At 41.4% G+C, this 10,734-nt stretch overlaps 1 protein-coding gene across 1 annotated transcript; it reads left to right on the top strand.

The window, feature by feature from the left end:
* The first annotated feature begins 683 nt into the window (after window positions 1–683).
* Window positions 684–3,639, top strand: LOC148319407 (dynein axonemal intermediate chain 2-like). The gene is made up of 11 exons (XM_088282074.1): window positions 684–866; window positions 1,133–1,294; window positions 1,394–1,515; window positions 1,619–1,761; window positions 1,826–1,939; window positions 2,030–2,169; window positions 2,240–2,362; window positions 2,609–2,832; window positions 2,993–3,128; window positions 3,206–3,352; window positions 3,454–3,639. The coding sequence occupies exons 1-11, from the start codon at window positions 684–686 to the stop codon at window positions 3,637–3,639; spliced, it is 1,680 nt and encodes a 559-aa protein (XP_088138200.1).
* Window positions 3,640–10,734: the final 7,095 nt, after the last annotated feature.

The following is a 10,734-nucleotide window of genomic DNA, read 5'->3' as shown; positions in this document are numbered from 1 at the left end:
TTACATCTGCCAACTCAGCACCATCTGTGAGCACTTACTAAGGTGTTTAACCTGCTCCTTCTCGCATATAACAAAGTGTTAAAGCCACAAAACACAGAACAATGTGCCGTTCTCATTTGTCTCCAAGCAAATCGACATGCTGCTTACATTATTTAGTTTTAAAGTCATGCAGCCTCACAGTCTTTCAAAGGCCCTTCCATTGTTCATCAACTGCCAGAGGTTGAAATTGTTCCAATGACAAAACATCTGAAATCCTCCTGTTGGACATTCTTCATCTGGATAAAGATGACTTTTATCTGAGTGTGTGTTCATGTATTATAATTTATGTCTGGGATCCTTTGTGTGGCAACTGAAACAAAACTATTTGAATATACGTCACTGGTCGTTTTGAAAGAAAATCGACATCACAACATGTCACAGTTCCCGTCTTTGATACGATGTATTAATCTCTGTGACGACAAAGCTTTAATTATTTTTTTCACCCTTTAGATCAAAGCTGAGTCACGTTTGGTGTGATTTTGCCCTTTAAGGATATCCTTTCTTCTCACTTAAATCTTGTTGCTGGAGCAACAACGGAAGAAGCCAACAACCTTTGGCCTGCTTGCGCTTTCCCACTCACATTTCTGCATTCAGTGCAATCAATCCAACCGTTCTGACCTTATTTGAAGGCATCTCTCAGTGGGATGGAGATCGTTCATGAATATGTGAAGCTCCGCAGTGACTTTGGCCGCCAGTGTCTCTTTTCGGACCGTCACGTGGAGATGCTGGTCGATGTTCCTCCCAACCCAAAACAGGCATTGCAGTTTGTTCTGAAGGAGACAAGAGACCTGGGAGTGCAAGGCTGCTGGGAAATGTCAGAGCATGAGGTGACCGAAACGTAACATCAGATCATCACAAGGGATTGATTTCAAATGGAAAACAAAGGAGAGTTTCAGTCTATATAATTCTGATCAAAGTGTTCAGAGTCTTTGTAGTGAGACCAGGTCTAAACAGAATAAATGGAAAAGTGGAGATGTGTTTAATCTATTTGGGTTAATGCATGGAAATAAAACAGCTAAGATCAAGACCAAAACAATTAGCCAAATGATTGCTGGTGAGATGTCAGCACACTTCTTCTGATGTTTCCATCCAGGTTAACACAGAAAGGTTTGAGTACGACAGCCAGGGGATAAATCATGTGGAAGGGGGTTGGCCCAAAGATATCAACTCACTAGAGATGGAACAAACTATTCGTTTTAGAAAGAAGGTGGAAAAAGATGAAATCTACATGAATAGCATCCAGGTGCTAGGTGTGGTAAGTTCAGAAATGAGTCCATGTGCACTTTTTCTTCAAAGGATACCTGTTAATTGCTCCCAGTTTCATCCCCAAATCTCTTATTGTTCTGTGATTCAGCTTATAGGACAATGTGTTGGACAGAACAACGCAGTGGACATCTACCAAGAATATTTTAAGGATGAGGAATTGCTGGATGAGATTCAGGAAGCCCCATCTGTGAAGATTGTCAATAAATACAGGTGCTGTTGGTCTTTGTAAATGATCTAGGACCAATTTTTCACCCAATACTCTACTGTACAGCTACTTCCACTAAATAATGTTGGTAACCAAATATCTCTTCAGAGACCCGAACCAGATAAAACGAAACATCATCTGTCTTTCTTGGGAACCCAGTGGAGGCTCAAAGCTGGCGGCTGCTTATGCCGGCCTAGAGTTGCAGAATGAAACAGCAGACTTGAGCAAAGACTCGTACATCTGGGACATTGGTGGGTGAAATAAACAGATGGATTGCAAATCACACAGTCGCTCAGTCCTGTCTATGTGTTGCAGAGAGCCCCAACCAACCTCAGACTATTCTCAAACCGGCATCTGAACTCATCTGTCTGGCTTACAATCCGCAGGACTTGCACAGTCTTGTCAGTGGGTGCCGCAATGGACAGATTGGTTAGTTCTTGAGAAGAAAATACAAATAAATAATAACAATAAATAAATACACTGATTCTCTTATCCCCATTGAGGTGTCCTTTCTTTCAGTGTTATGGGACACCCGTTCTGCCCAGCACCCTGCGGCGGTTTCCCCTTTGGAGCAAAGTCACATGGACCCTGTTTACAAGATCATCTGGTTGCAATCCTCTACTGAGACTGAAGCCTTCTCTGCCTCCACCGATGGACAGGTTGATATATATCCGTGTGGTTTGTTTGGATCATTCATTATAACTGAGTGAGCACTGTTTTCTAAAACAGATTCTGTGGTGGGATGTCCGTCAACTGAGTGAGCCCACAGATCGGCTGATTCTGGACCTGAGTAGGAAGGAAAACCTAGACACTGCTTTAGGAGCCATTTCTCTGGAGTATGACGTTAAGATGGTTCGTTTATGTTGTTCTGAAATTGTCAGCCTATTCTGAATTGGATGTTGAGACTACAAGAGTGGGTCACATGTTGAGGGAGTTCTGTATTTGGCCAATTCATGTCGGGAGCATGTGCTTTAGCTGGTTTACCATGCTCATAGTGACAAGTTCCAACCGTGCTTTTTCCCCCGTCTGATGAATACAATCTCTACAAATGTGTGAAACATTGAAACTCTCACTAAAACCGCCCTCCTGTGTCAACAGCCTGACACATTCATAGTGGGGACGGAACAAGGAGCTGTTGTGTACTGTAACAGGACGGCTGAGACTCCGACTGAGAAAATTGTATGCACATACGATGGCCACCATGGACCTGTCTATGCCATCCAGAGGAACCCATTCTTTCCCCAAAATTTCCTCACCGTGGGTGACTGGGGAGCCCGCATTTGGTCAGAGGACATCAAGGAGTCATCTATCATGTGGACAAAGTACAATTTTATTTGGTTATATATTTTGCCTACTTCTAATTTCCTTTTTTGCTGGCCTCATGGTTTGTCCTGTCATTGCTTTGCACCCACTCTTGTCTTGGTTGCTTCATTCTTTCGTGTTTTTAGGTAGAGGTTAATACTAAGTCTTTGTTGTAATCAGGCACCAGACGGCATACTTAACAGATGCCTGCTGGAGTCCTGTCAGACCCTCGGTCTTCTTCACCGTGAAGATGGATGGTGTGATGGACATCTGGGACGTCTTATTTAAGCAGAATGACCCCACTCTTAGTTTCAAGGTGTTAAGGAGTTCCCTCGTGCTTCTCTAATGGCATTTTAATCTTGCTTAATCAACCAGATGTTTTTTTTTTTTCAGGTGCGTGATGAACCTCTGTCGAGCATCCAGGTGCATGAGGCTGGGTGCATGGTAGCTTGCGGTTCTCAGCTTGGTGTTATCTCTCTCATGGAAATCTCCAAAGGACTTTGCACCCAACAGAATAACGAGCAAAGCCTCCTGGGCGACGTGAGACATGCCAGAAGTTGAATATCTTCTTCAATAGTTAACCTCAGAGATGAGTTTTCTTCAACATTGCTGAACACAATGCATCCATCTTGCTGTTGTAGATGTTGGAACGTGAAACCAAGCGCGAAAAGGTCCTCAGGGCTCAGAGAGGTGGTGACGAGGCCGAGAACATGGAGGAAAGTCCAAAGGAGCTGATCCTCAGACCTGAGTATGATTTTCACAATCTCTTGGATTCGGAGCAGAGGAGGAGGCAATGGGAGTCGAGACAGCGGGTAAAACCACATTGACGTTATTTAATAAAAGAGAAATCCCGACAGGAAGTAGGTGTAAACGCTGAGAGATGATCTGAATTCAGGACCATCATACTGATTATTGCATTTTATAGTCACATTAAATTAGAGCAGATCCCTTTGACTGAACATATATGCCATTTGGTGAATGCGAGATGAATGCGAAATTCATTTCTTTCAGTTATGACTCACAGCATGAGTCCAATGGAGAGGCAAAGTAGCCTGACCACTAAATTAAGAGCTTCACCTCGTTCTTCATTTAGACAGCCCAATGCAGCGTCCGCATCACTGCAGATGTTGCACCAAGCTGCCTGTCAATCTTGCGCTCCATTCTATCCCAACATGGGATCAAGACCCCAACATTCTTGGACTCCTCCACTTGGGGCAGGATCTCATATCCAACAAGCTCTTTTTGCTTCTTATTGATTACATCCCTCACCTCTGGTATCCAAAAAGTTTGGGGTTTGGCGCCAGGATACCTTAAGACCAAAGCTTCGGTCTAGCGCCTCTATAAATGACCCACTCTGACTCAGCCTGCCCAAAACTTTCCGCAATAGAAAAGTCATGCAGACATTCACACAACAAAACAATCTCATTTTGGCTTTTTATTACCTTGTTTATCACATCTAAGATGAAACCTGCAATCTTACTGTCGTCATATTTCTCTGCTTAATACAGCATTACCCGTAGAACGGAGAAGACGACGGCTGATGACAACAAAAGTCCAAGAAGTAGATGAACGAGCAGAACATCTACAGTGCTCGGCAAGATTGTCATAATTTATCAATTTGACCAATAGTTATGTTGTAAGAGGAACATTTTGCTTCAACCATTTTTTTTGGCCACGGATATTTGCGGTAATCGAACTCAAACTGCAAAATTTTCCATTCCTGATTATCTTCCATGTTAAAGCAGGAAACATCGATTTTGAATACCTGTGCAGTATGTCTGACTACAACAGTAGAGTAGGCAAGTTGAAAGGGCAACTCACTATTAGTCCACAAGATTCACTGTGAAACTAAAGTTGGTTTAAGCATATGCTCAATTTCAACCAGTAAATAATTATGTAATGTTCTGAATCCTTTTTCCGGACAGTTTGAGGAATGTGTGTGTGAGAAGTAGACTGCAAAACTGAAACATCAAGTGCCAAGGGCAGTCATCATTTCACAAAGCGCAGAGGAACTCTACTTGATATATTGTAGCATGGATGAGCAAGCAGAGGAGACGCCCACATCGAAAACAAGGAAAACACAAGGGAAGGGGAAAACCAAACTACTGCTCTAACTCTGACAGTCAAAATCTCAGCAGGAAGGAAGAGCTCAAGGGTGTCGCCAAAGTAATTACACAATACTCTCCGTGTTTGGACTCAATTGTGAGTCCTCACTTAGAGTTTTAGTGGGAACATTACTCGCTCTGACTATGACTTGTGGTTTCTGCCAAAATCGTAGTTTTTTTTCCCCCAAAGCGTACAATAAAATTAGTTGGACTTGTTTTTGTTAACTTTGTTAAGCAGTCATATTTGTCATGTTCGAATGTACAATGAAGAATTGAGAGTCCACCATGCATAAAAATGGCAATTCAAACAATTTTTTGGGTGTATCAAAAGACCTCCATTGCCTTAATCCTGGACTGAAATGCAGCTTTGGTCAGTCTGCCTTTCACAGAAGGATGAGGCGGGGTTAAAACAGGTAGGGAAAAGTAGTTAGTGAGCATGTAAGAGGCAATGACGTTTTATGGCACTAATGGAGCCACAGCATGTGTACGGGGGTTTGTCAGGGTCATGTTGAGGGGGGCGAAAGTGTAAAAGGGCCAAGTAGCCTGACATGACAATCTACAAATTACAACGCCCTCAGAAATGTCCGCAAATGCTTTGAGCTGCTGTTACTGGTAAGAAATACTGCGCACTTGGATGGGTCCCAACTTACAAACAGCAGGCTTTTTCAGCAGAACTCAATCTGATGGATGTCGTTGGTCCCTGCTCCACATGGCCCCAATGCAAGCAGACTGAAACGAGACAAAAGTCAAATGAATAAATGACTTCCTACATGAAAAAAATCCATTTATTTTCAAAATCAGAAGTCTAGTCCAGCTGATTTTGAATAAAAAGTGGACTACACCCTTGTATTTTGGGAGTATATTATACACTGTAGGGTCTATTGTTTTTGACTTGAATAAACAGCAGCCTCTATTTACAAAGCAAAAGATGACAGGTTGAGCGTCTCCTGCTCTGCAGCACTCTCCCCGTTTGAATGAGCAGGGAAAAAAAGATGAACTCGAGATGACAGATTAGCCACGATCACTTCCTCCATCTCAGGTGGCGACAGATCATAAAAGCTCTCTGTCCGTATCTTTTGAGACAGTCATCCTTTTCTAATGGACTGATGCTGGCAAACACAGCCCGTTGTACAATCACCTGCCACCATTTTTTTTTTTTTTTAATGACCGCAACTTTGACTCAATCGCATCATAAAATGAGATGTCTTTAAAATGATGGGCATTGTTTCTGCATTTGGCACTTTGTTTACTGAGGAGCCAAATGGAAATAAAATAAAAAGGACACATGAAAACATTTCATGTACAATTCAATAAAAAAAAGTTATTTTTACATAGCTCTTTTATATGTATATTAAATGTAAATCCTTTAGGCAGAGTTAATCAGACATGCAAACGTGATTGAATCTGACAGTTATTGTTATTATATTGTATGCGTGGTGTTAACAGATCGTAACATTCAGACTGCCCGTTATGAATTCCAAGGAATTGCAAACTTAAAAACATCTTAACCAAGACGACATTATCTGAGGTGGAATATCAAAATCTTGAATCATGGGTACAACTTCCAAGTTTTTTGTGCGGCATCAGAACTTGCAATTGTTGTATGTGAAACCATACAGAGTTTTAATATAGAATAAACATTATCGTCCCTCCCAGGACACCAGCTTTTGCAGTTTCATGTGCGGTTAACCTTTAAAGAATTTCCTAGCAAGTTCTCTGTGACGCTTTGCCATCATTTTCCACACTTCCACACGATTTCTGCGTTTATCCTCGCAGCATTGATTGACTAAACACTGATTTAACTTTCTTAAAGAATATCAGACCGAAGACTATTGAGTAAGTAAAGATCGCAGGTCTGCACATTTTTCATCAGTCCAATTTGGGTTAACTACTTTCTGTAACTTTTAAGATAACCACAAATTGGTGTCTGTTGTAGTTTTATTCTGTACCTTCGGGCATTAGCTAAGCTAAAATGCTAACGTACCGTCTAGGAGACCGTCATGGAAAAAACATTAACATTTTTACAGAGAGGCCTTTTCTTTGCACATCTAAGCTCAGGTTCACATCAGGAACCAATTACTTCCAAGTAAAGAGTGCAGCTGAAGGAAGAACCCCGCCCCCCACAGAACCGCCCCCCCCCCCACCCCTTCTCTGTCTCTTCTTCTCTCCCTCCTGGGCTAGTAGCTTCATCCTCCTCTTTTTATTCCTCCATCTTTCTCCCCTTCTCATGGATCATGCACACACCTCAGCTCTTTTGCTAACCCTCCTCTTCCTTCCTGCCTCTATATCCTCTCGTTCTTTTCCCCCCCCCCACCCTTTCCTGCCAAACTTACCTTACTTTTTAAAAACTCACTCCACTTTGGTCGTTCCCTCACAAATCCGCTACGATTTCTGCACCTGCTTTTAAGTCTTAACTTATCCACTCCCTGTTTTTTTCCTTGGTAGACATTTATTCCCTGCGATATGTTGATAAGTTGCTGCAACGCCCTTTATCTCGTCATCTCGTTTACTTTGCATACGAAAAATACACCTTGACCTGTCACTGGAGATTCAGCACGTTTTTGTCAAGTCGGGAGATTCTTTGTTGCAGAAATAGAACACATCCGGATGTTTTTTTGTTTTTGTTTTTTTTTTCCTGCTGGTTCCATGCATATACACTTTTAGTGGCGTTAACAAAAACATCAGCAGATCATTTTTCCAGTCTGCCTGTCAATGACACACATCAACTTCTCCGAACACATGCACACTCGTGCCATGCTGTGGTTTAAAGCCTTGTGGCGCAGTACAGTGTAAACACACCACTCAGTTACATGCTTGTGGTAAACCTCACACTCTTTATACTTTTTTCTCTTCTGTGTGTTCTTTATCCTACATGCACTGTTATCGTTTGTCATCATCTCTTGCTTCCTGAATCTGTCTCCCCCCCCCCCCAGCCAGCCAAATTTAGTTTAATCAAATTTTGCAAATGTCAGTCAAACATTGTTTCCATTGCTACCCTCAACATCTTTTCTTCATCTATAGCCTCTTAAGCACTATAGTTTGTAAAGCTTTCACATACTTACAAAGCATAAATAATAAATTATGTCAATTACTGTAAGCTTGGTTTCTCAAACCGAACAGCTTGAGACTAAATATGCGGTCAGTGAGAGACAAACTTACAAAAACATTACATGATCCAACCATCCATTTTGTATAGGTCGTGTCCTCATGAGGCTCCCGAGTGAGAAGAGGCAAGTATTCACCCCGGAACGGAACATCAGACGAGCGTTTCAGGAGACCCCCAAAAACGCCACGTTTCATTGCATCATCAGAGAAAGCAAGCCATTTTCAACACTTTAGATTGATCAAGAATTTGTAAAAGTAACACCCACAGAAATGTATTAAGGAAAAAGGAATGACAAATAAACCCAAATAATTCTCCCCCAAATGCTGATAAACAATCAATCAGAAAGAAAAATGGGGCTGAGGGTGCACCCGCCAACCCCCGCCCCCATGATGTAATTGATTGATCTGAAAATTATGACACGACAACTGCTCACTGATTTTTTTTATAAAACACAAAATACCAGCCAATCAGATCCAGCGTCCAGATCAGATCTGTGTAAAGTGTACCTGACGACAGCAAGTGTTAGTTTAACAATTAAGAAAGTCACTTACATTACGCAAACAGACCTCCACTTTTTCACTGAACATACCGGTAATCTTTGTGACTGCCATGCACCTCATGCATTAACGTCACCATTTCTGCATGTTAATCAACAACTCACTCACTCTGAACTTCACTCATTGGTCAGACAGGCACTTGTCCAACAAACAGGAAATGGAAAGAAGCGGAAAAGAGAGAGAAGGAACATTGCATCCGCGTTATCTTTATTATCGTGAACGTTGGCACTTTTTTTTTTTCTGCTTTTGTTTTTCTAGCGGCAGCGACCAAGATCTTCTACTTGCAGAAGATGCGTCCATCTGATCTTAAATGCTCAGAAAATAAGTTGTGATTATGAATGTCCTCCGCGAATGCTGAGAAGCCTGAAAGGCAAAGCTGTAGACCGGCAGAGGTGTTGGAAATTTCTGAATGGAAGCATCAATGGAAAGATTTTTTTCCAGTTTTTACAGTCTGCTTGCATTGGGGCCAAAAGAGACAGTGATCAAACAGAATCAGCAAATGGACCTCGCCACATATACTCAAATTGTTTCAAAATTATGCAACTATGTCAGCACAAAATATTTGCTCTTTCACACATACTACACATTCCTTGCACGAGCTGAGAATATTCTGTTTGATTTCAAGTGCACAAATAAATGTCAGCAATATGATCACCGGCCCAAAGCATTTGTCTACAACCTGTGAATGCGCACACTCACCTCATTATGTGAGAAGAGATAAAGACATTTATTTGCGCCCTTACAGGAGCACAAAGTCTTTCCTGAGGGCACCAAAACAGGGAGAGATTCTTGGATGAAAAGCTATTTGTTTTAAAAGCTGAGAGGAGGATGTGGATGGACCACCCGTCGTGATGCTGTGCTGACCGCTGTGGTTCTCAAGCGCACAAAATCCTCGTTAAGGCAGTCTTCTCCGAACAGTTTCAGCTACAACCGCACTGTGACTTGTCTTTGAATTTTTGGGAATTACTGTATAGTCATTGAAGTAGGATGCTGAGCATGTGAACAAACTAACAGTCAAGCTGTCGGCTGTGATGCTGGCTTGATCAACTGCAACGTACACACCACCAAAATATCCGCATATTTTGAGTTGAATTTACTCAATTTCATTTTGTCAAAAGGTTGCACAAAATGAAATTGGCTGGAGCCATGTTAAAACAGTTACATAGTCTACAATGGCTGATTTGTGTCTTGGGGACTTCTTGACAGCAGTTTTTTTTTAAAATAATATCTATGAAACTATTGTATTCCCACTGGCTCGTCTGTAAGATACGAGCAGCACGGTGACACGCCTGCCTCAACCATCTTCTCTACAGGCTCATATGAATGGATGGCTGGTCATTAATGTGGGATTTTCGGTTGCTGAATGATATTGTTTGTGTTCCCTGACTGGATAAAAAAAAACAAAAAAAACCGGAATGTCTAAACAAGTAAAGTCAAAGCAGTTTGATTTCTTTTAGCGAGAAAGATGCTCAGTAATGAAATAATTTAACTGCACGGTAACAATGTCATTGGCATCGATGGAAACGGGTGTGTGTGGGGGTGCGTGAGCGTGTGTGTTTCCACCGTTTTATGCTTAGCTTGATTTAGGAGACTAGACTATGGAGAGACTTGAGGTTACAGCTGTAGAGTCACTTGAAGGAGCAGTAATTAACTCACACACACACACACACACACAAAACCTGTGAATGAAAGACTCTCCTAATTCCTTTGGCAGAATCCTCAGAGGGAATCAGTAAAAGAGAGAAGAGACAGATGGAAAGAGCAAAAGGCTGATTGAAAAGGGAGGATGTGTCTTCTTGAAAGACGACAAATGGAGGGTGGGCAAGGGAGGGGGATAAAAGCGGGGAGAGGAAATAGTCCAGGCCCGTCGAGGTAAAAGGACCCCTTGTCACACATTTCGGCTCAACTTCAACAATGACCCTTAAGTTAGAGTGTTCCCATAAATTAATACATAATATAATATAATATAATATAATATAATATAATATAATATAATATAATATAATATAATATAATATAATATAATATAATATAATATAATATAATATAATATAATATAATATCATATCATATCATATCATATCATATCATATCATATCATATCATATCATATCATATTCAAGGGATGGTTGTCACCTGGGACCGAAGGAAGCC

Source organism: Idiotropiscis lumnitzeri, chromosome 18 (genome assembly GCF_059441095.1).
Source record: "Idiotropiscis lumnitzeri isolate Australia: NSW breed Sydney's pygmy pipehorse chromosome 18, RoL_Ilum_1.0, whole genome shotgun sequence".
NCBI classification, from domain to species: Eukaryota; Metazoa; Chordata; class Actinopteri; order Syngnathiformes; family Syngnathidae; genus Idiotropiscis; species Idiotropiscis lumnitzeri.
This window is presented reverse-complemented; position numbering and strand designations above follow the sequence as displayed.

Excerpts from the sequence above, each read along its gene's own strand:
- LOC148319407 (XM_088282074.1), top strand. The coding sequence starts at position 684 with ATGGAGATCGTTCATGAATATGTGAAGCTCCGCAGTGACTTTGGCCGC. Across the intron at positions 2,170-2,239 it reads CTGCCTCCACCGATGGACAG|ATTCTGTGGTGGGATGTCCG; the intron begins GTTGATATATAT and ends TTTCTAAAACAG. Across the intron at positions 3,129-3,205 it reads ACCCCACTCTTAGTTTCAAG|GTGCGTGATGAACCTCTGTC; the intron begins GTGTTAAGGAGT and ends TTTTTTTTTCAG.